The following is a 25868-nucleotide window of genomic DNA, read 5'->3' as shown; positions in this document are numbered from 1 at the left end:
CCTCTGGAGGTCCCCAGCATCACAGATGCCAATCTTCAGCCAATTTCATTCACTGCACGTGATATCAAGAGACAGCTGAAGGCACTGGATACTGCAAAGGCTATGGACCCTGACAATATTCTGACATTAGTACTGTAGACTTGTGCTCCAGAACTTGCTGTGCCCCTGGCCAAGTTGTTCCAGTATAGCTACAACATTGGCAACTACCCAGCAATGTGGAAAATTGCCCAGTTATGTACTGTACACAAAAAGCAGGACAAATCCAACCTAGTCAATTATCGCTCTGTCTACTCTCAATCATTAGTAAAGTGATGGAAGGGGTCATCAACAGTGCTATCAAGTGGCACTTGCTTAGAAGTAACCTGCTCACTAATGCTCAGTTTGGGTTCCACCAGGATCACTCAGCACCTGACTTCATTCATTACAGTCTTGGTTCAAACATGGACAAAAGAGCTAAACTGCAGAGGTGAGGTGAGAGTGACATCAAGGCAGCATTTGACCCAGTGTGACATCAAGGAGCCCTAGCAAAACTGGAGTTGATGGGAATCAGGAGGAAGTCTCTCTGCTGGTTGGAGTCATACCTAGCAGAATATGGTTGTGGTTGTTGGAGGCCAATTATCTCAAGGCATCATTGCAGGAGTTCCTCAGTGTAGTGTCCTCAGCCCAATCATCTTCATCTGCTTCATCAATGACCTCCTTCCATCATAAGGCCAGAAGTGGGGATGTTCGCTGATTGTTGCACAATGTTCAGCACCATTCATGACTCCTCAGATACTGAAGCAGTCCATGTCCAAATGCAGCAAGGCTTGGACAATATCCAGGCTTGAGCTGATAAATGGCAAGTAACAACTACACCACACAAGTGCCAGGCAATGACCATCTCCAACAAGACTCGCTCCTTGACAAACAATGGCATTACCATCACTGAATTCCCCACTATCAACATCCTGAGGGTTACCACTGACCAGAAACTGAACTGGACTTGCCAAATAAATACTGTGGCTACAAGAGCAGGTCAGAGGCTAGGAATCCTGCAGCGTGTAACTAATTTCCTGACTTCCCAAAGCCTGTCCACCATCTACAAGGCCACAAGTCGGGAGTGTGATGGAATATTCTCCACTTGCCTGGATGAGTGCAGCTCCAACAACACTTAAGAAGCTCAAAGCCACCCAGGACAAGGCAGTCCGCTTGACTGGCACCCCATCCACAAATATTCATGCCCTCCACTACCAACACAGTAGCAGCAGTGTATACCATCTACAAGATGCACTGTGGGAACTCACCAAGCCTCCTTAGATAGCACCTTCAAAACCCATGCCCGCTGCCATCTAAAGACAAGGGCAGCAGATACATGGAAACACCGCTGCCTGGAAGTTCCCCTCCAAGCCACTCACCTGACTTGTAAATATACCACCATTCCTTCACTGTTGCTGGGTCAAAATCCTGGAACACCTTCCCTAACAACACTGTGGGTGTACCTACATGATATGGACTGCACGAGTTCAAGAAGGCAGCTCACCACCACTTTCTCAAGGGCAATTGGGGATGGGCAATAAATGCCAGCCTCACCAGCGATGCTGACATCCCATGAATTAATTAAAAAAAGGTCTCCTAGTAAGCATCTGTGCACTCTTCTTTCTCAGTCTATTGCTCTGTGTGCAAAGGTGGGTGCGGACAGGCTGCTTCTAATGCATTTTGATCTGCCTTCTATCCTTGATTTATTTCTCTCTCTCATTCTCCAAATAACACACAAAGAGAAGTATCCCAATTATAATGCCCATTTTAAAAATTAGAATTGCAGACAACTAAAACCTGGTGACCAAAACTCTATCTAATCTCTCCAAAAGCAAAACTCAAAAATTAAGAATTAAAACGCCTTAGACCAAGCTGAAGAAAATTGTCACTTCTGATGATCTTGTCAACCAACAGCCATTTATCCTTTATTTGCTGATTTCCTGTCATCCTAGAACATGCCTGCCTCATTGTCCATTCTATACAGTGAAGTGTACTGCAAAAATCACAGGAAATTGTGCATCTCATAATATGCACACTTTCTAAATATATTTCAAGTTCTCATCTGTCTTTTATAGAAGTTTCCAAATCCCACTTTAAGATCAACAGGTTTGATCTCACAGAATTTCTAATTATTGCCCCTCGCCCAGCATACACTCAATTCCACTGTCACCAGAGATGGCAAACCAGGACATTTATCCTTATATGACAATACCCAGATTAAGGATAAGAAAACTAGCTTTGGTTCAGATACTCTGACTCAGCTTGGTTCCATATAGGAACATAGGAACAGAAGGAGGCCATTTATGCTCTTAAGCCTATGCCATCATTCAGTGGCTGATCTGTGACCTCACCTTTGCCCCATATCGCTTAATACTTTTAGCTAGCAGAACTCTATCCATCGCAGGTTTAAAACTAGCAACTAACCTAACATCAACTGCTATTAGCGCAAAAGATTTTCAAACTACCACAGAAGCAAAATACTGTGGATGCTGGAAATCTGAAATAAGAACAAAAATGCTGGAAAAATGCAGCAGCTAGGCCAGGCAGCATCTGTGGAGAGAAGCAGAGTTAGCATTCCAGGTCGATGACCTTTCATTAGGACATCCAAACTATTGTCACTCTTTGCATGAAGAAAAATTTTCTAACTACATTTCTGAAAGGCATAATTCTAATTTTTGGGCTATATCCCCTAGTCCTAGTGCTGAATTGTACATTTGTCAGGTGGATGTAACTCTCGCGATCTTTCAATCAGCGGGCACGCGCAAGAGTCGGGAGCATGACAATAACAATTAAGAGGCCTATTAAGGCCCTTAAGTAATTAATTAACTTCTATTTTTCGCTGCCCGTTCAACCGTTTAGTTGGCGGGCGGGCAAATAGGCCAGGCGCCCTTTGCATTTTTTACAAAACCTCACCCACCAGCGGGATGACGTTTCCAATGGTAAATAAAAAAACAGAAAAAAATTTTCAACATCAACATGTTCCTCTTCATGTGACTGAGTCACATGTGGGGACATGTTTATATCATATTTTAAATATTTATTTTTGATTCTGCAATTCTTCAGCTCCCTGAGGCTGCTCTGTGCCCTCACAGAGCTTTCAGCGTGCGCTCCTGCTCACATGCACTGACTTCGGCGCTCGCCCTCCTCCCGCCCCAATCCCAGCAGTGCTGAGTGTTTCAGAGCGCCTTTCACACTGGCTGGTCATTAATTGGCCAGCCAACCAGCATGAATTCGCGGTCAGGAGCGGATCACGGGTGGCCGACCTTTACCCGGCTGCTCCTGGGCCCACCTGCCGGACCCGCCCGATGACCTCAAAATTCAGTCCTAGTCTGCTCAACCAATGAAAATCTTTATCTACCCTATCAGGTCCCCTTAATATTTTGAAAAGTTTGATGAAAACATCATTTAACCTTCTAAATTCCAGGGAATCAACTCTAGTTTGTGTAATATTCAACTTTACTCAGATTGGAGGCACATCAAATTGCAAGAATTGTTGCTGGTTCAAAAAATAGCAGCCTGAAATAAGACACTAAAACTCAAAATAACTGCTTTCTGACTGAGGCTTTACTTGCCATTCGGAGTTATGCATGTGCAACATTATAATGATAAATGAGGCGATATCTTATTGTGTTTTTTCAGGACTGGGCAACATTTCAGTGGAATAAAAGCAAGCCAGATGTTCATACGAATGTTCACAGCCTCACACATTTGAGTTCATTTTTAGTAATGTGATTAGATCAATCAGTGGGTTGTGGTATGTTACAGTTCATTCAGGAGCCTAAGTTGCTATGGCAACATGCACTTTTACATGCATGTTGTAGTCTGGAGCTATGGATAGTGATGGTAGAGGCTCCAGCTTTCATTGCATTATATGGCAGACCAGGAATCTCTCCTGCTCTTAGGACCTTCCATTGATGTGTGTTGGAAGAATTTGCAGTATGATACTCAATCTTCAATTTATGAATGCACTGTCCTTGGCCATCAAATCCTGCGGCAGGACTCAAACCTGGAGCTTCTGGTTCAGAGGCAGGGATGCTACCTACTATGCCATAAAATCTCCACAGATCAATCAGTGGTCCAACTCAATTCCATGGCAAAGATCATTGTGAAAACAGGTAGCATATAAACTTCACAGTTAATAATTTTCATACTACATAATTTTATACATTTCACCTGGGAGAGTTTGGTGGTAGACGAAGGGAGAAGAGGCCGGCTGAATTTTTTCAGTGAGCCGATAGCAGCTGGAAAGGAGGGTGCTGAAAAAATGGCAGTTACCAGGTTTATTCTCAATATCCAAGAGTGCATTTCCTCTTCACTTCTGTCAAATGTCGAAAAAGGAGTGTAAATATTACGTTGAAAGCAGCTTTAATAATATTTAATATTTATAATATTAAGTTGTTATAGAGCAAAGACGGGAAATGCAATAAGCTTTTCAGGTCTGTATAATATAGTAACCATTTCAGGTGATGCTAGAACAAAACATTATCACAAGTATTTAAAGATAGTAATATGCCATTGTAAACATGACTGTGTAACTGGTAGCCTTAAAATGAAAATTCCATGATGCCACGTGGAGGCATGATAGAATGGTAATGTCCAAATAATGAGTGCATAGGTACAAAGCAAATTTCATACACTATAGATGTAAACAATAATTGTTTTCACATTTTTTGTTTAAAGAAAATATAGTGTAGCTGTTAATCATCACCCTCTCTCTCTCTTTCTCAAATACCAAAATCTGAAATGAAAAGAAATAAGTACTTTGCAAATGTTGCATCAAAAAGGTTTTAAGATTTTAAATCCAGTTTATTTTGAAATCATTTGAAAACCATTCATACCCAGAGCCTTTTCAGTTGCATTGCTAGAATCAAACCAATATGCTATTGGAACATCTTCACACTGCAAATGTTCAGACTGGACTCAGCTATTTGTATTTTTGTTTTTTAAAACGGTGTCCTATGTGCTATTTCTCTATTGAGAAGTGCAGCACTATGCAACACACTATCTACAGCAAAGCATGCTACCATGAAAATAATCCAAGAAAGGAGGCAAGATGAAAATACAACTGTAAAACCTGAGGGATAGTGATTCTTAACCAGAAGTAATCAACCGGATATGTATTTTTCTCATTTGTATAAAAAGTTCACTGGACATCAACATATTCTCATGTGCTTAAGTGATTTAAATTGAACATTTGAAAAGCTAATGATTTTTGATCAACATTGATTAGGCTTCCTGAAGTAATGTTTCATTGCAGTAGCTAAGCATATTTAAGTTTAAACATTTATCATTCAATGCTAGAAGGTTAAAAGGAAATGGGAACTGTAAGGTTTTGGAAAAGTAACATGAAAAGTATAGGTGGAAGATTCAGGTGCAGAAAATTTGTTAAGAAGGAAGATAGAAACAGAGGTAGCAACATACAAATAAAGAGTACAAACAGTGACAGGTTGGACCATGTCAAAGAACACACCAAATTGTCAATATACTTAGAACTCAGTTTTAGCTGCCCAAAAAACTAATTTTTAACAAACTGATTCGGGGACAGATTGCTGCCATCAGCAATGATGGACTAGGCTGGTTCTGGACTGCATCTATACATCAATTGTGCTATAATTTAACTATAGAGGTATTGGTTGAATATCAACGTGTTTGTGGAATTATGACTGTTATTCAAATATACTTCATCATGTAATGGTAACCTAAGAAATGCTGCGCTATTGTAATCCTGAAAAATCCATTTTTATTGTTGTGCTTACATGATTTAGATCTTATTGATTGAAACATGAAAATAAACGTTTTAGGAAATGTGTTGCACTAATTACAGAGACAGAATTCATTGAAACTCATTGAAAATCAATTCTATATTTGTAGTATCATAGATGTAGTTAAATAAAGTAACTACAAGTAAAATACAGAGTGTTGTGTCAAGTCCTTGAAGCCTTCCATGGAGGTTAACAGTTAGTAATGCCTTCAGTTTCTTGGTGCTACATTTATTGCGCAAAGGCTGAAATACACATAAAAATATTAGAGGCTACCAATCATTTCATCTCCATATGAGCCATATCTCTTTAAATGTGCCCTTCATCCCATTTCTATTTTTCACCGATGCACTTGCATCTCCAGGCCCAATACTAGCTGGAGCTTTCCCACTATCAGAATGAGGCTGAATCCCTTGATTAACTGTCAAGTAAATGTAAGCATCTCACCCACCCAACTAATGCTCAATTGGAAGCTCGATTGGAAGGCCTACCCCAGCATCTACCTAAAATTTTTTCATCCATTATATTTGCCTCCAATTAGAGAAATAAAGGCAAAGATAGATATTTAAGATTATATTTAACGGGAGAAACTTTCCCCCTGTCGGGGGGGAGGTGCGGGAGCGGGCGGGCCACCATTTTACGTGGGTGGGCCAATTAAGGCCCGCCCAGCGTGACATCCGCCAGGAAGCGCTATGCGCTCCCTGTGCGGGCTGGGGTGGGGGGTATTCCCTCAGCCGGGAGTGCGCCCTTTCACACATGCGCATGAAAGAGCTCACAGATCTCCCTGAGGCGAAGTGATGCCTCAGTGAGATCGGCTCGGAATTAAAATTTTTAATAGGAATGATAAAAAAAATTTCCCTGACAGGTCCCCTCATGTGACATGAGTTGGGACATGTCCACAACTTTTATTGAAAGGTTTAATAAAAATTTAACTACCCTCATGAAACCTCATCCCGCCCGTTGATGAGGTTTCATACTTTTTCTGAAGTCTGCTAGGGCTCCCAGCTTGCCTGCCAACCTTGTGGTTGGACGGGCAGGTCCATTAATTACCTTAATTAGTTTTTCAATGGCTTCAGTAGGCCGTTGACAGGTCAGCGGGCGTGCAGCTGAGTCGGCTGCGCCCCTGCCGACCTGAAAATTGAAATGACACGGGGTGATGTCAGGATGTCATCCCGCGTCATATTACACGTTGGCGAATGGGCCCTGCCTCCGCTCGCTGAGCATAAGATCCTTCCCAATGATATGTGGTGTAGTGCCTAATTTAGCTTGGAAATTTGTTCTTAGATGAACTCACTCAATTAAAAGGGATACAGCCATTAATTAGCTCACATTGTTGAATGATGGATGTACCAACAAAAATGATCACGCCAGATCGCTTGGCACAAAACGTATCGACCAAATATATAGGAATTAAGAAAAAAGAAATTCAGAAATAGTCACAAGTAGCTGCTACATATTATATGGTTCCTTAAATGCACTTCCACAAGGACTACGCCCCTAGCAATCTCATTTTATATAAGCAGCTGGCTAACTGATCACAATACTGGCTTAAAAACTGGGAAATGTGAAAAACAAAATTAAATCATTGAGGACTAATTTTAATATACATGTAACTGTAAGCTAGCTGGCATTTCAGGGACCGTTCCCAATAGCACTGCTGCCATTTTTGTTTTAGCATGCTCAGTCTTTTTAAAAACAAACTGCCACTTGCCCCCTCTACTGTTCGCCACGTCTCCTGCTTGCCACCTCCCTCCCTGACCTTCCTTCTTGCTGTCTCCCTCCCTGATCCTCCAGCTTGCTGCTGCCTCTCCTGCTTGTCACTTCCTTTCCTGACCCTCCCAATTGCTGCTTCCCTCCGGCTCGTTGCATCTCCCGCTTGCCGCTTACCTCCCTTTCACTGTCACCTCCCTCCCTGACCCTCCCAACTTGCCATCTCCCTCTCTCGTTACTGCCCTCCCTGACCCTCCAGCTTGCCATCCCTTTCACTCACCGCTTCCCCAATCCTCACGCTCTGTCCTTCCCACTTGCAGCTCTACTTGCTCCCTTGCCCCTCTCCCGAGCCCTTGCTCACAGTGAGGGTTTGGGAGGAGGAAGCAGCGAGCGAGAGGGAGAGCCAGAGGAAAGAGGTGAGCAGGAAGGTTGGCAAGCAGGAGAGGTGGTGAGCTGGAGGGTCGGGAAGGGAAGCAGCGAGCAGGAGATGCAACAAGTGAGAGAGGTAGCAAGTCAGGAGAGGCAGCAGGCAGGAGAGATGGTGAGCGAGACAGATGGCGAGTGGGAGAGGTGGCGAGCAGGAGAGGGGACGCGTGGGGGAGCGTGCAAGTGGGAGAGGAGGTGAATGGGAGAAGCGGCGAGCAGGAGAGGGGGTGAACGGGAGAGGAGGCGCGTGGGACAGGCGGTGAGCAGGAGAGGTGGTGAACGGGAGAGGAGGTGCGTCGGACAGGCGGCGAGCGGGAGAGGTGGTGAACGGGAGAGGTGGTGAGTAGGAGAGGAGGCGCGTGGGACAGGCGGCGAGCGGGAGAGGCGGCGAGCAGGAGAGGAGGTGAACCAGAGAGGAGGCGCGTGGGACAGGCAGCGAGCGGGAGAGGTGGCGAGCGGGAGAGGTGGCGAGCGGGACAGGCGGTGAGCAGAAGAGGCGGCGAGTGGGACAGGCGGCGAGTCAGGAGAGGTGACGATTGAAAGAGGTGGTGAGCGGAAGAGGCGGCGAGCAGTGGAGGCAGTGAGTGGGAGAGGCAATAAGCAGGAGAGGCTGCGAGTCAGGTGGTGAGCTGGAGAGGCGGCAAACGGGAGAGGTGACAAGTAGGAGAGATGCCGAGTGGGAGAGGTGGCGAGCTGGAGAGATGGCAAATGGGAGGGGTGGCGAGCCAGGAAAGGCTGCGAGCAGAAGTGGTGGCGATCAGGAGAGGCGGTGAGCCAGGAGAGGCGGTGAGGCAGGAGAGGCAGCGAGTGGGAGAGGCGGCGAGCGGAAAAGGTGGCGATCAGGAGAGGCGGTGAGCCAGGAGAGGCGGCGAGTCAGGAGAGGTGGCGAGCGGGAGAGGCGGTGAGCCAGGAGAGGCGGTGAGCGGGAGAGGCGGTGAGCGGGAGAGGCGGTGAGCCAGGAGAGGCGGTGAGTGGGAGAGGCGGTGAGCCAGGAGAGGCGGTGAGCGGGAGAGGCGGTGAGCGGGAGAGGCGGTGAGGCAGGAGAGGCGGTGAGCGGGAGAGGCGGTGAGCGGGAGAGGCGGTGAGCGGGGGAGGCGGTGAGGCAGGAGAGGCGGTGAGCGGGAGAGGTGGTGAGGCAGGAGAGGCGGTGAGTGGGAGAGGCGGTGAGCCAGGAGAGGCGGTGAGCGGGAGAGGCGGTGAGCGGGAGAGGCGGTGAGCCAGGAGAGGAGGTGAGCAGGAGAAGCGGTGAGCCAGGAGAGGCGGTGAGCGGGAGAGGCGGTGAGCGGGAGAGGCGGTGAGGCAGTGAGCGGGAGAGGCGGTGAGCGGGAGAGGCGGTGAGGCAGGAGAGGCGGTGAGCGGGAGAGGCGGTGAGCGGGAGAGGCGGTGAGCGGGAGAGGCGGTGAGGCAGTGAGCGGGAGAGGCGGTGAGGCAGGAGAGGCGGTGAGCCAGAAGAGGCGGTGAGCGGGAGAGGCGGTGAGGCAGGAGAGGCGGTGAGCGGGAGAGGCGGTGAACGGGAGAGGCGGTGAACGGGAGAGGCGGTGAGGCAGGAGAGGCGGTGAGCGGGAGAGGCGGTGAGCCAGGAGAGGCGGTGAGCGGGAGAGGCGGTGAGGCAGGAGAGGCGGTGAGCGGGAGAGGCGGTGAGCGGGAGAGGCGGTGAGGCAGGAGAGGCGGTGAGGCAGGAGAGGCGGTGAGCGGGAGAGGCGGTGAGGCAGGAGAGGCGGTGAAGCGGGAGAGGCGGTGAGCGGGAGAGGCGGTGAGCGGGAGAGGCGGTGAGCGGGAGAGATGGTGAGGCAGGAGAGGCGGTGAGCGGGAGAGGCGGTGAGGCAGGAGAGGCGGTGAGCGGGAGAGGCGGTGAGGCAGGAGAGGCGGTGAGCGGGAGAGGCAGTGAGCCAGGAGAGGCGGTGAACCAGGAGAGGCGGTGAGCGGGAGAGGTGGTGAGCGGGAGAGGTGGTGAGGCAGGAGAGGCGGTGAGGCAGGAGAGGCGGTGAGCGGGAGAGGTGGTGAGGCAGGAGAGGCGGTGAGCGGGAGAGGTGGTGAGCGGGAGAGGTGGTGAGCCAGGAGAGGTGGCGAGCGGGAGAGGCGACGAGCGGGAGAGGCGGTGAGCGGGAGAGGCGACAAGCAGGAGGGATGGTGAGCAGGAGAGAAGGCGAGTGGGAAAGGTGGTGAGTCTGAGGTGCAAAGTTATGAGCAGGAGGTAAGTTGAAACAGTATGATATTAAGAGGGAGATTTTTGGTCCAGTTAGGTTCAAGGTAGCCAATAAGTTTTTAATGTAAAAATTACAAGTCAGGAACATAATCCAACCTCATTACCTGTTTTCTTATGGGATAGTGATATTCATTTTGCATGTTTTTGTTTAGCACGCTATTTTTACAAACACATTAGGAATGCTAAATGAGGGATAGCTGTACTGAAGCTTGAATTATGCGTTCAAGCTGATAGTCACATTTGAACCGTAAGCTAGCCGAGATGCAAGAATGCTACCAACCAAACACCCCCGATTTAGATGCTACACTGCAAGTAAGTGTAAAACTGACAGAGTTGCAAAACTTGTTTTGCAATCGGCCTACATGTTAGAATGCAAATCCCACTATGTCCATTTATAAACAATAGAACATTGAAGACTGGAAGGATACTAATGGAGGTCTTTGATATCTAAGAGCTTTAAATTGTGCGTACTTCTTCACCGGTGTAATTCTTGCAATACGGTTTACAATATTATCCTTACAACAAGTTTTCAATAGAAATTTCATGAGCGTTACGACAATAATATACATGAGCTATTAGTTTTTGAAATAGCGCTTATTGATTCAGATTCCAGCTTTGCCAATTTAATCATTTTAAAACGGAACTGACATCTAGATCCACATCCAGGCTTATAAAGAGAGATGCGGTCAATGATTGATTTGTGATACAATGACATTAAGTATCACTTTATCTTGCTGATTTCGATCAACACTTGAATTTAAATCCCAAACTATGAAACAAATTTAATGTAAACATGTTATGAAAGTTTGGTGCTCTATCAAACAGTATGCTGCAGCACAAACTTACAGCAATTCAGTGGGTTTCAATGGATCTTTTTTCAGTAGTATCATCCTAGCTGGTGCCTCTGAAAAATGTGTTAGGAAATTTGCTGAGCCAACCAGCTGATAATGAACAAATAACTTAGCGAGTTACACTAGCTGACAACTAACGCCACAAAAATCAATTTCCAAATTAAATTTGGTGCAAGATACAGCATATATGCTTAAAATAGATATGTACAATATTCTTACGGTGCTTGGAACAGAAAGACTCTCCAGTCTGCTGTCTTCAATTTAAGAACATTGGGCCGTTTACTGTAATCAATAGCCTTTGTTGCTAATGCATGGTGTATGCGAATAGCGTTTTTCAGATCCACTTCAGACAAATCTCTGTCTAGTTTATATTCATCCTGCAGGAGATACAGATAAATAGAATAATTACGTTTTATATTTTGAAGGTTCATTATAATTGATGAGAAGAAAACGAGCAATTATAGGATGAAAACAATTCCATTCTATTATATGGTTTAAAATAAAAGCACTCTTTTTAAAAATTTTCTCGCCATTCCCCTATTTCATCTCATGCGCCCCAACAGTCCTTCAATACTTTATCCAACCGGCTATTCATTGGGTTTGAATCAAGAGAACGTTTGTCAGCCACCTATATAACGTGGAGGAATCTTATTTCAGTCTAATTGTATTTCCATCTTCCCACCAGAAATCTGTTTCTTCCCCCATTCCTTAACCCAGGAAGTGATGAGGCTAATAGTAGTGTTCCAAGATTTAATGCTTCTGCTGAAGTCACGTAAATTACTTCCAGTGAATAAAGCGTATTACACCAACTAAAATTTCTAATTTGCAGTAATATTTATCTCATGTATCATTAATTTTCCAATAAATATTCTGAAAAGCATAAACTCAACTGGTTATCAGTAATAATTTGAGCTGATGATAGTCAGGCAAATTAAGCATAACATGTTGCAGGTGCAGCACAGGTTTACCAGAATGATTGCGGGGTTAAAAGAGTTAAATTATGAGGATAGCACCTGCAGCTATTTTCCGCATTGAATTTTAACCCGGAAGAAACATGATGCTTATGACGTCTGAATGAAGTCTAGTTGATTTTAGTTTCAGGTGAAAAAGCTAGTGGACAGACACAAAAAAATTAATTTAAAAAGCTAATGGAATGGTGACCTTTATCTCAAGAGAGCTGGGAAAAAAAGGGGTGTAAGTAAAGTTACAGGTATATAAAGCTCTGGTTAGATCCCATTTAGAGATCCGTGTTCAATTATGGGCATCATACCTCAGGAAGTAAATACTGACCTTGGAGGAGGTGCAGCACAGATTTCAGGCACTCTGTGTCTGAACAAGGGAGCTGCCATTGTGCAGGGGAGCGGCTGCTGAAAGCCACACACCTGCCCTTGCCTCTGAACCTCTCCCCACTGACCCCCCACCCTGCGATCTCCATCTCACTTTCACTCACCTTTGATCTAGGGTCCCATGAAGATCCTGGGCCCCTGGCAGGTACAATGCCACCAGCTCCCACTGACAATGGCGGCATAAGGAGCTGCCAGAGGCTTGCCTCTGATTGGCTGGTGGCTCTCAGCAGGTGGGACTTCTGCCACCAGGGACCTCAACTGGAGGGGAGGCTGGATGGTGCCCATGTACTTAAATGCCTGAAGGACACTTGAATCCATCGGGCCTCCCAAATGGAACTGACGGGAGCTAGTTCTCCAACAGGTGGGCGAGACTCCTGTAGATCCGACAAAATCCAGGCCCAGGATGCACTTCTTCACACTAAGGATAGTGGAAATCTGAAACACTCTCCTTCAGAGAGCTACTGAAGATAGGTCAATAGGGGAGGTTGTGTCGTAGTGGTATTGTCACTGGACTAATGTTCCAGAGGCCCAGGGTAATGCTCCAGGGACCCAGGTTTGAATCCTACCACTACAGCTGGTGACATTTGAATTCAATAAAAATCTGCAATTAATAGTCTGATGATGATCATGAAACCATTGCTGATTGTTGTAAAAACCCAGCTGGTTCACTAAAGTACTTTAGGTAAGAAGATCTGCTGTCCTTACCTGGTCTAGCCTATGTGTGACTCCAGACCCACCAGCAATGTGGTTGACTCTTAAATGCCCTCTGAACGAGGGCAATTAGGGATGGGCAATAAATGCTGGCCTAGCCAGTGGCGCCCATAACCCATGAACAAATAAGAAAAAAATAACAATGAGACTGATAAGACTTTTGTTAGGTAAGGGTATTGAACTAAGTCAGGTTAAGTTACAGACCAGTCATGATATAACTAAATGATGGAACAGGCTTGGGTTTGTGGCCTAATCCTGTTCCTATGTTTTTATCTTCCTACTTGTGAAATGCATTTCAGTATACATGAAAGATGTTAACTAGTTTGCTGCTAATATTCACAAAATATACCTAGAGACAGGGTTAATTTTGTACATTTTGTTTTCTCATTAAAGTCAATTAAAAATAAAATAACACCTACAGTACATAGGATTGGAATCAATGCTTGATATTATGTACAGCATAAATTTATTTGGGGTTTTCATTCGATTTTCAGTTTTTTTGATTGTCAATCTCCTTTCTCTGTTCATCATATATGTTTTTACTGTAAGGATTAATAATTTGACATCAGCATGCTTAATTTAAATGTAATTTGCTGTTGGCAGGCCAGAAATTGCAGACAAGGTTCATCTCTTTGAGGGGGGAAAGAGGAATAGCAGCAAGGCAGGACCTTTCCCTACCACTTTGACTCCCTCTGAACCATGTGCATTTTTTTGGCGAAATACTGATGGGGTTTCCCAATGTAAAGAAAAAAAATTCCACTGTTTGGCCACAAAAATCAAAGCTGTGCATTAGCGAGACTGCTGCTGCAGCACCATATGAGGCTTTAAAGGAAGAGTATTGCCCAAAGATTGAAGAAGCTGCAGTTTTGCAGGCCTCAGCAGAGACCAAGACCGACACAGTTAACTTTATAAGAGCCTATATGGAGGAATTTTCTGGCCTCATGGCCACTACAGCCATTATCCTGAGCATCTTACTAACTTTCGAATGGACTCAGAAAGCAGCATTAACTCGAGTGGATGGGGGAATAAATGAATCTGGGATTCGGGGCATGACAACATTTGCAAGCGGGGGTGGTGAAGGAGTGTCCAGCATTGTTCTATGTCAGGATGGAAGGCGGGAAATACAGATTGAAACAGTGAAGCGGCAGCAGGTCTCACCACCGGATTTTGGCTCATTCCCTGTCACTATCCTGCCCCATTTCAGGTGGATTGCAGAAAAGAGTAAAGAACACTACATATATGCATTAGGATAGAGTTTTCATTTTGGACACAATCAAGTCCGGCAAATATGCTTTGAAAATTGCGATGGCTGGGTTACAGTTAAAGTTCCTGCTTAAATTAATTTGCATAATCACAAGTATAAATCACTCGTGAGCCAGAACAATCAGGCGGTATTATAGAATGTAATTGAGTTTTTTTCCTGACCACTATAAAGTAAACCTTGATGTATGATGGTACCGTTTCATAGGTGAAGATGTGTTCATCAGCAAAAACAAACATTTTTAATAAGTGTTCCGTCCTTCACCTGTGAGTAACCTCATCTAAAATCACTGAAAATGACATTATAAAACTACACTGAACCATTTAATAGTTTCATTAGCATACACTGGTCAGTTTCTAAGTAAATAAAATATTGTTTAACTTGAAAAAACACTTTTAAAATGTGCCTACTAGTGACAGAATGCCCAGGAAAACGGGCACAATTTGAATTTGAAGCCGTCTCAAATCACTAAGTCAGCAGAATATCATAATTTTGACGTAGCAGCGAGGCCAGTTTTGTGGGCAGGGCCTGATCTGGGCAAAATTGAATATTAAACCAGCATAAACGAATGTGGGCAACACAAATGGATGTGGTTATCGGCATAACTCACTTCGGTTTAAAATTCTCCGATCTTTTGTGCTGGTTCGGTCGATTCTGCCCAGATATTGCTGATGTTACTAGTGTTAAGAGGTGACAATTCTACCCCATTTATCGCTACTTTAACAAAACAACTCATTACAATAGGCAGATACATCATATTACATGCTTCTAGTAACTTTTAGTTTGGATAACAGATGCTTACAGGTTTCTATTTCTTATCTGTAGTTCTAATATGCATTATGCATACATAGTAGGGGTGAAAGTGGCCAAAGACAAAAAGGTCTAACATGTTTTTGTGACAAGGAATCATGTAAATATGGCACTTTCTATGATCTGTAGTGAAATGCAAATGCTTCTAGGCCACTTTAACTAGGTGGAATTATTAGACTTCAAGTGGGTAGAAATATTAATTTTCCCTTTGTTTACATTACTGTCAAGACTGTGGACCAATACATTTGTATCAAATCACCAAAGTGACCTCAGCATTTCAGCATTCAATGCAGTTAGTACATGTAATAAAGGCTGAAGTCCATACTGACAACAGAAAAGAACTTGCTGGGTTATATGCATGCAAAGTGATGCAAAGGACTATGGCAGTCCTTTGTAAACTATTTTTCAATATGACCCCATTTTAACTCTCAACCATCTTCTCATTAGGGATGGGCAACAAAGGGTGCCTTGCCAGCGATGGCCACATCCCATGAATGAATACTTATGTATACAAAAAAAATCTTGAAAATTAACGTAACCCCAGATGCCAGCAAAAACAAAACAACAAAAAGAACAGCATAGTAAGATTTGGCATGTTATTATTAGCATTCATGTATTATAGATCAACATTCAATAATAAATCACATAAATATGAAAATCTGTGCTTTTAAAGTACTTTGTAAAAATGTTCTTATTTTATGTATTAATGTAGGTTTCATTCAAACTTTCCATATTCCATGGTGACAAAAGGCTCAGTGAAGCCCCTCAGCCCCCCAACCCACACACACACATTTTAATCAGCTTCGCTCTCTCCACCATACACACCTGTCTTCCCAGCCCACCTTCCTTCACTCACACACTCATGCCCTCCCTCTCCATCATCACCTCTTCCACCCTCCCTACTACCTGGGTTTCTCCACCTTGCCCAAATGTGGGAGAGCTCCCGCTCTTGACCCCTGTCTTCCCCCAAACCCCAGACTCAGTACCGCTCCTGGTCCCACTTCAGCTCTCGGCCCTGCTCGGCTCCTGCCCCGGGCCCTGCTCCTGCACCCTACCCTGCTCCCAGCCTCACTCCAGCTCTCGGCCCTGCTCGGCTCCTGCCCCGGGTCCAGCTCCTGCACCCTGCCCTGCTCCCAGCCCCACTCCAGCTCTCGGCCCTGCTCGGCTCCCACCCCGGGCGCCACTCCTGCTCCCTGCCCCGCTCCCGCTCTCGGCCCTGTTCCACTCTCGCCCCAGGCCCCGCTCCTGCTCCTAGCCCCACTCCTGTTCTCGGCCCTACTCCGCTCCTGCTTCCTGCCCTGTTCTCGGCCCTGACCTCAGCCCCCACCCTGGCTCTTGGCACCTCTCCTGGTCTCGGCCCCACTCCCAGCCCCGTTCTTGGCCACGTTCCAGGCCCTGTTCTCAACCGTGCTCCCGCTCCTGGCCCCACTCTTGACCGTAGTTTCCCCACCACCCACGTCTGGTCCCAGTCCCACTGCCAGCACCGCTCCCTCTACTGCCCCCGGCCCCGCTTCTGACCCCAGTATTCCTATCCCCACCGGGCTTGGCTCTGGTCCCACTCTTGGCTCTGCTCCCACTCTTGACTCTGTTCCCACACCCATTCCCGCTCTCAACCCCAGTCTCACCTGCCCCCGACCCCACTCCCGGTTGTGGCTCAACTCCTGCTCTCGACGAGGTCTCCCCTCACCATAGCCCCGATCCCACTCTCGGTCCTGGTCCCATTCTCGGTCCTGTCTGGCAGCAGCAACTCACACAAGCAGAGGCAGCACCAGCAAGATGGCCCAGCACAAAAAGGCCCTCTGCAGGCTGTACAAGGGACCAGCAGCTACTGGCCTCTGCATCTCCCAATCACAGAAACAAGTCAAAGCCAGGTCAGAATTGGTGGTCAATTCAAGAGAGAGGGGCTGAGTGATGGCTCTTCCAGGCCAGGTGAAGGGCTGAAAAAAATTAAAATGGCGGAATTCCGTGATCCAAAATTCGGAATTCCACCAAACAGCACAAATTTCTCATCCCTGATAAAGACAATTAGATTTTTTCAAACATTCACTACCTTTTGTAAGTAAAGAATAGTCCCTTTGAGTACTGCATAAAATTTCTTCCATCCTCTTCTTCCTCTAGGAGCTAAAAGAAAAATGAAATTCTAAGTCATATTTATTAATACGCTCTTACATTGTTGCATCGTTATCAATTTTGATGATCTACTGGAAAAACATCAATAGTACATATAAAATCAAAATGTTTTTGAACAAACATAGGCACTCATAATCATTGCTAATGTCTTGATCATACTGAGATTATAATCGGGATATAGGGCATGAGTCCATAGCCGCTATTTAATGGAGGTGGCGGGAGTTTTGCCTGTCAGCTAGAGAGCTGGCGACAGGCCTGCGTCACCTCTTTTTAGGAGGGCCCACTGCATTAAATGCTAAACAGGTCCTTACCTGGGCAGCGGCGAGCCTTCGCTGGGATCAAGGACCCCTGGGGAGGAAGACCGGCCTGCCGAGAGCTGCCGCCGCGGTTTGCTTTTCAGGCTTCCCATATGGCAAGTCCCCCTCCCATCGCTGGGTAAATGCCAGCAGCGACAGGGTGAGGCCCTTAAGTAGGCATTAATAGGTGAGGTGAGAGTGACAGCCCTTGACATGAAGGCAACATTTGACCCAGTGAGGCACCAAGGAGCCCTAGCAAAACTGGAGTCAACCGAAATCAGGGGGAAAACTCTCTGCTGGTTGGAGTTATACCTAGCACAAAGGAAGATGGGTGTGGTTGTTGGAGGTCAATCATGTCAGTTCCAGGACATCAGTGCAGGAGTTCCTCAGGGTAGTGTCCTCGGCCCAACCATCTTCAGCTACTTCATCAATGACCTTCCTTCCATCATAAGGTCAGATGTAGGGATGTTCACTGATGATTGCACAATGATCAGCACCATTCGCGACTCCATAAGACGTAGGAGTAGAAGTAGGCCATTCGGCCCATTGAGTCTGCTCCGCCATTCAATGAGATCATGGCTGATCTGATAATTCTCAACTCCACTTTCCTGTCTTTTCCCCATAACCCTTGATTGCCTTACTGATTAAAAATCTGTCTATCTCAGCCTTGAATATACTTAACGACTCACACTCCACAGCCCTCTGCGGTAAAGAATTCCACAGATTGACTACCCTCTGAGAGAAGAAATTCCTCCTCGTCTCTGTTTTAAATGGGTGTCCCCTTACTCTGAGAATATGCCCTCTGGTCCTAGACTCTCCCATAAGGGGAAACAGCCTCTGAAGCCTGTCAAGCCCCTGAAGAATCTTATATGTTTCAATAAGGTCGCCTCTCATTCTTCTAACTCCAATAAGTACAGGCTCAACCTAATCAACCTCTCCTCATAAGAAAATCCCTCCATACCCGGGGTCAACCTAGTGAATCCTCTTTGGACTGCCTCCAATGCCAGTATATCTTTCCTTAGATAAGAGGACCAAAATTGTACACAGTATTCTAGGTGTGGTCTAACTAGTGCCTTGTACAGTTTTAGCAGGACTTCCCTATTTTTGTACTCTATTCCCTTTGAAATAAAGGCCAACATTCCATTTGCCTTCCCCATTACCTGTTGAACTTGCATGCTAGCTTTTTGTGATTCATGTACGAGGACCCCAATTTCCTCTGTGCTGCAGCTTTCTGCATTTAAATAATACTCAGCTCCTCTATTCTCCCTGCCAAAGTGCATAACCTCATATTTTCCCACATTATATTCCATCTGCCAAGTTTTTGCCCACCCATTCAGCCTGTCTATATCCCTCTGTAGACTCCCTGTGTCATCCTCACCACTTCCCATCTATTTTTGTGTCATCCGCAAATTTGGCCATATTACATTCATTTCCCTCATCTAAGTCATTAATATATATTCTAAATAATTGAGGCCCCAGCACTGATCCCTGTGGCACTCCACTAGTTACAGGTTGCCATCCCGAAAATGCCCCCCTTATCCCAACTCTCTGCCAATCCTCTATCCATGCTAATATATTACACCCAACACCATCTTATTAAGTAGCCTTAAGTGTGGTACCTTATCGAATGCCTTTTGGAAATCCAAATATATTTCAACTACTGGTTCCCCTTTATCCATCGTGCTTGTTACCTCCTCAAAGAATTCTAATAAATTTTTTAGGCATGATTTCCCCTTAATGAAGCCATGCTGACTCTGCTTGATTAGATTATGTATTTCTAAATGCTCTGCTATTAAATCCTTTATAATAGAGTCCAACCTTTTCCCAATGACAGATGTTAAGCTAACTGGCCTATAGTTACCTGTTTTTTGTCTCTCTCCCTTTTTGAATAGGGGTGTTACACTGGCTGTTCTCCAATCCTCTGGGACTTTTCCAGAATCTAAGGATTCTTGGAATATTACTACCAGTGCATCCACTATCTCTGTAGCTACTCCCTTTAATATCTTAGGATGCAACCCATCAGGTCCAGGGAACTTATTGGCCTTTAGCCCCATTAGTTTCCCTAGTGCTTTTTCTCTAGTGATAGTTATTGCATTTATTTCCTTCCCCACTTTTGCTCCTTGATTATTTAGTATTTTTGGAATGCTATTAGTGTCTTCTACCATGAAGACTGAAGCAAAATATTTATTCAACTCCTCTGCCATTTCTTAGTTCCCCATTATTACTTCCCCAGCCTCATTCACTAAGGGGCCTATGTTCACTTTGGCCTCTCTCTTCCATTTTATATATTTAAAGAAGTTCTTGCTGTCTGTTTTTATATTACTTGCTAGTTTACACTCAAAGTTTATTTTCTCTCTCTTTTTTTGGTCATCTTTTGTTGGTGTTTAAAACTTTCCCAATCCTCTGGCCTACCGCTAATCTTTGCCACATTGTCCTCAAATATTGAAGCAGTCCATGTCAAAATGCAGCAAGAACTGGACAATAGCCAGCATTGAGCTGACAAGTGGCAAGTAACATTCGCACCACACAAGTGCCAGGCAATGACCATCTCCAACAAGAGAGAATCTAACCATCGCTCCTTGACATTCAGAGCCATTACCATCACTGAATCCCCTACTATCAACATCCTGGGGGCTTACCATTGACCAGAAATTGAACTGGACTAGCCATATAAATACAGTGACTACAAGAGGTGTCAGGGCCTAGGAATCCTGCGGTGAGTAACTCACTTACTGATTCCCCAAAGCCTGTCCACCATCTACAGGGCCATCAGTCAGGAGTGTGATGGAATATTCTCCACTTGCCTGGATGAGTGCAGCTCCAACAATGCTCAAGGAGGTTGACACCATCCAGGACAAAGCAGCCCGCTTGACTGGCACCTCACTCACAAACATTCACTCCCTCCAACACCGAAGCACAGTGGCAGCAATGTGTACCATTTACAAGATGCACTGCAGGAACTCACCACGCCTCCTTAGGCAGGAACTCCCTAACCCACGATCCAGAAGGACAAGGGCAGCAAACATATGGGAACACCAGCACCTGGAAGTTCCCCTCCAAGCCACTCACCATCCTGACTCGGAAATATATCACCATTCCTTCGCTGTCACTGGGTCAAAATCCTGTAACTCACTCTCTAACAATGTGTACCTATACCACATTGACTGCAGCAGTTCAAGGCAACAGCTCCTCACCACCACCTTTTCAAGGGCAATTAGGGATGGGCAATACATTCTGGCCTAGCTAGTGATGCCCACATCCCATGAATGAATTAAAAAAAAACACACTTAAGGGCCTCAATTTGCGCAGGGGTGGAGAGGCTATTCCCAGGGTTTCCCGCACTGGGATTAATCGGGGCAGTGGTGGGAAGGCAGCCAGGTCCCCACTTGCCATCCTCCTGCCTGATTAAATGCCTCACCGAGACCAAACTCACCACAAGGAAGGGCATTAAATTCCTTCCACATGGGTGGATTGAGAGCAGACTTTTATTTGGGCAACTCCATAGTGGAACCTGTTATTTATACATGCAATGCGAGATATTTACAAATATCAGGTACTGCCTGCCTCTATGCTTCAGTTATTGCATGTGTATATTTGTTTCCAAACAGGCAAGATGTAAGGCAGGTTCTACCAGGTTAAAGTAATGGACAAAAGAGAGGGCATGCCTACAAATCCAACAATGAATTACATCACACTGTAAAGATAATTGTGACGGTAATTGTTTACTTTGGCAGTTGTATTGAACTACACAATTACAGTTTAGCACATAGACACCATAACACAAAAAGCATGATCATTAGGTGTTAAAAAAGTGTAATATCCAAAAAATTTCATGTGTATAAATATATATTGGCCTGGATTTTGCTATGGTAATGATGGCAAAACTGTCAGTTTTCGCTGTCATTACCTCACTGAAACTGACAGCAACTTTGAGAGTTCGGACATGAGCAGAATAATGCAGAAAGTGTGCTGTAGAGGTTCCCACAGACTGCTAACTGCCTTGCAAACCATGAATGGATGAGTAGTTCACTTTCATGCTATTCGTCTTGCTGTAAAAGCCCTGGAAAAGTTACACCTTGGTGAATGAGGTGTAACTGGGTTTTTAACAGTGTACAAACTTCACAATTACTGCTAAACACTCTTACTGGCCATGAAAAAAAATTAAATTTGTGGTATATCAGGTTTCTCCAGAATGATAATTCTACATACTTCTAAAAAGGTATTTTTAAGTTTAAAAAATGTTTATTTTAACTTATATCTTAATATACATTTTTTCACGATCTGAAAATTTAAATTACAAGTGAAGGATTTTACATGCTTTTACTTTCCTAGTTCACCTTGTGTGAATACTGTAAATTTGATTGATTGCCCCTGCCTGCTTGCTGATATTACTGTTCCTGTACTAAACCTGTACACAAAGACATCCCTTGATTTGGTGCCAGGTTTGAACTACCATTGGGAAAGAAGAAATTCCTGCCACAATTTTTTTAAGCACCTTTCTTTGAGGTCAGTAGTGAGCACCCTTGCTTTACCGTGGACCACAAAATCCAGGTTGAGCCCACAACAACCTTTAAATTTATTAATTAATGAAACCCTTCCTCAGCATGCAGCAATGGAGCTGGTGCATGGCCAAACCTGCTTTAATAATAATACGTAAATTCTTAATAAATTCTACTTGATTCATAAATACTGGTTATTCGCACCTTGTTAGGTCAGGCACAACTGAGGACTATAGAGTTAGAAATTAGGAACTTAGAATTTAGAGATTTTAATTAGAAGGGTTTTATGCCTCAACACCCTAAAATCTTACATTCCAGCTATTTAAGTCAATCAGTTAATGATAGTTTTCTCAGTACTTTTAGTCCGATTACTGTCTCAGTGTTATGTTCTCCATTACTGTTAAGAAAGGATGAACTGCTTTATTCTAAATGTTAATAAAATGTTAGCTCATAATATGATCTGGATTACCTCTCTGATGACATTGAGGAGAGGTTAAGTCACTCACTGAGCAATTTATACTTATTCTAATAGGGCTGGTAGTTTAAATATTTATATAATCAGGACTGGTTGATGCACAACAGTTCATCAAGCCAAATTCAGACCTCTGCATAATGGACAAATAGGCAATGGATCCAAAGCACTGACCATCTATATACAATAGAATCTGCTGTGTGCATCAATCTTTTTCCGTCAAAGGGAGTATATCATTAACAAAATAAATCAATTTTCTCCTGCCAAAATGTTTTAAATATACCCTAAGATTGATACATAAGTAGGTAGGAAGTATCATGCACTTGGAGTGGGGAGCTGCTGATCCCATCAGATTCACCAAAGTCAGCTCATTTAATGAACCGTCATGTGCTCCCTACATGTCTTCTACAGGCAAAGGGAGTTCTATGACTGAAAATTGACTGGTCTATTAACAAATTGCTGTGCTGCAATAATGGAATTTCTCCAAGAGATGTTATTTCATCCTTTGATGAAGAGTCTTTGGATGTTTTTGTGAAGATGTGCCCGAGGACAATTGCAATACTCTGCGCTACATGGAATCTTCCTCCATGAACATTTAGATACTAAAATATCAATATAAACTAACTCTAAGAATTTTTTTTAAAATGTGGAATTTTGTAATAATTGAAAAATGTGACATTCTCCCAAATATAAAATTAGCTTTTCAGTTCCAGTGAGGGTGTTTAGCAGTAATTATGAAGCTAGCATGTTGTTAGAAAGCCTAGTCACACCACATTAAACAAGTTTAACTTTTGCAAGGATTTTTACTATGAGGCTAACAGCGTTAAGAATGAAGTTTCTTGTGCATTCATAAGGTTTCCCATTGATTGCAAGGTGGGCGGTATCTCAACAGTGCATAAAAGCGTAGAATTATTGACAGTAACTTTGGATTTCCACATTATTCTGTGTGCATGCAGGTTCCAGAGATAATTGGCACTTTCAGTGATGTCATGACAGCAAAGGCTGATGGTATAGCACTGTATAATCCATGCCTATATGTTGTGAAGCAGATGAGCAAGAAATTCTTTATGGAAAGAAAGCCAAGGTGCTAACCCACATTAAATTTATGCTCATAGTAGGCATGTCATGTGATATGGTGCAACATCAGTAAAGTTGTGTGTGCAAATCTAGTGCTCGATTTTCATACGGCTGCAGGGTCAGGACCCGGTGCAGGTGTGATTTGAAAATTGGAGTCCTGGAGGTCATCTCAGGATCCCGGTGCCTCCGGGGCAGTCTAGGATTTTCAAATGGCTGGCGGGGGTTGGGGGGTATGGTAGGGAGGGAAAGGGAATCTCACTCGCCACCAATTAATGACCCATGAAGCTAAGGGGCCTGTCTGGTGGAGATTGCAATTTTCAAAGCTTTTTGCAACAAACCCGAACAGTCTGGCACATTGTTTTTGTCTAAAAGATGGGCCAACTAATGTCGGGTCGAGTGCTGTACCTTAACTTAGCATCCATGGCCATTTTCCTCTATGTTCCAGCACCTAGCCTTCAAAGGAGCTGGCAAGGCAGTGGCACTTCCCCCTCATGGCTGCCACCTGCATTTGCCACTGGTGGCAGGCAGGCAGGTCATGACTCCTGGAGGTGCTTGATGTCACTAATTGGTTGCTGAGCTCATCTCTTGCCCAATTAAGGCATTTAAATTTAAAAAGAGTTGGGACCCAGAATTCATCCAGGTGTCAGGTTCCCGAACCTACTTTGACAATCCGGCCCTTGGTGCAATCAGGATGAATTAGGAAAACTGCCACAACTGAGACTTCAAACTTGCTTTAGAGCAGCTTTTCATTTCTAGCTTGCAGAGTCTAGTGGATCAGCTTGTGAACTTAGATGAGGGCTTTGCACTCCTATATGATGGCTAAGGGTCTGCTGCCACACAGGGTGCTAGTCATTTGCAAAGGACATCCACCAATTATAGAATGGCAGGAGGAGCTGAGATTAGGCAGATACTTCCCACAAGGAGGCCACAGCTGCGCAACAAAGCCAGCTCCCTCAGAGGACTGAAGACGTTTAAGATAACAGACACAAGCAGCCGGGCAGTATGGTTGTCAATAACAATGGGGCTATGTCAAAGAGACACAGCACCATAGCCATATCAAGAGGCTCCTATTAATAAGTGACAAGGGTTATGCATTGGTGAGCTGAAAACTGACAAATGAAAAATTACATAAAAATCTAGTGGGGAGAAATGCATTTACGTAGCACCGTTTCTATACACAAACTTACATTGATTCTCTTGGGACATGCATTGCAGCAGGCTACTACTTGGAATGCTTGTGCTGCATTCTACACGACAGAATTTCTCCCACGATGTTCCTGTGCTAGATATTGTCTGGGAGACAGTCCTCTTGTTACCACCTCACTGGCCAGTGGAAATAGTAATTGTGGAATAAAACAGTTGGTGACTTCTAAGTTGCCACATGTGCAATTAACTTGGGAAGTTGCTGTCTAATTTACCCTGTTCCTCCACAAGCTGCACTCCTCTGGTACCTCACCAGTAGACCTGGCATTGAAATCCATGTAAGTAAGTTAAATTGCTGAAATTACCCACTAGTTAACAATAAACATGCCGAAAAAAGTTAGTGCTGGTGCAGTCTGGTGTGAGTGAATTTTTAACATTGTGAAATGTCTTAATTATTGCTAAACAACCCCCCTGGCATTGAAAATTTAATTTTACAAATGTGGAGTCTCCTTCCTTCAGAATTTAACTATTGTTGGAGACACATAAAAATATTTTTCTTTCCCTTTCGGTCTCTTTCACCTCTCTCTCTTAATCCCATCTTTCTTTCCCTGTTTTATTTTTCCTTCTATACATTATTTTACAAATAATTAAATATTCTAATTTCTACTTTTGGTTTTAGCTCCTGCATGTCTCAATAAGGATCCTTCAATTTTATTGGTTGGAAGGGCAGGCTGCCACTTGTCCTGTTCACACACACAACAGATCCTCTTGTAGAGACCATTGCACTGGACAAGATGCCTGATGACAATAGTTGGCACACAAAAGCTTGCACAAATTTCATGGGCAGCTGTAAGCAGTCAGTGAGTGCTGTTCTTTCGCTGCTGACCACAAAATGCAGGCCATTATCTTAAGAAATTGGTTCTGCACTCCCTCCCACACCTTCCGAAATAGGGCTCCTAAAAGTTGGATAGACTACTAACTCCAGCCTAATCAATCATTTATGTAAGTTAGCATCAGCTCTTTGCTATTGCTGCTTTACTAACTTATCCTCCCACTTTTAAAGATAATGTATTTCTACAACTGCTGTCCAGTGATGAATGTGGGCAAAATACCTCAGATATTGTTATGCATTTGGTGGTCTTTTTTACTCTTTAAT

The 25868-nt window shown here is 44.4% G+C and overlaps 1 protein-coding gene across 1 annotated transcript in view; it reads right to left on the bottom strand.

The window, feature by feature from the left end:
- Nucleotides 1-25868, bottom strand: part of LOC144685849 (PH and SEC7 domain-containing protein 2-like) — a 225679-nt gene that overhangs the window by 29070 nt on the left and 170741 nt on the right. Inside the window, exons 11-13 of the mRNA XM_078550800.1 lie at nucleotides 17146-17216; nucleotides 11187-11344; nucleotides 4189-4333 (exon numbers count right to left, since the gene is read on the bottom strand). Of these exons, the coding sequence (XP_078406926.1) occupies nucleotides 4189-4333; nucleotides 11187-11344; nucleotides 17146-17216 (374 nt within the window). The remainder of the gene's footprint in view (nucleotides 1-4188; nucleotides 4334-11186; nucleotides 11345-17145; nucleotides 17217-25868) is intronic.

The sequence above is a fragment of the Cetorhinus maximus genome, chromosome 10 (assembly GCF_964194155.1).
Source record: "Cetorhinus maximus chromosome 10, sCetMax3.hap1.1, whole genome shotgun sequence".
NCBI classification, from domain to species: domain Eukaryota; kingdom Metazoa; phylum Chordata; class Chondrichthyes; order Lamniformes; family Cetorhinidae; genus Cetorhinus; species Cetorhinus maximus.
The sequence above is the reverse complement of the archived record's forward strand: the minus strand, read 5'-3'. Positions and strand labels throughout refer to the sequence as shown.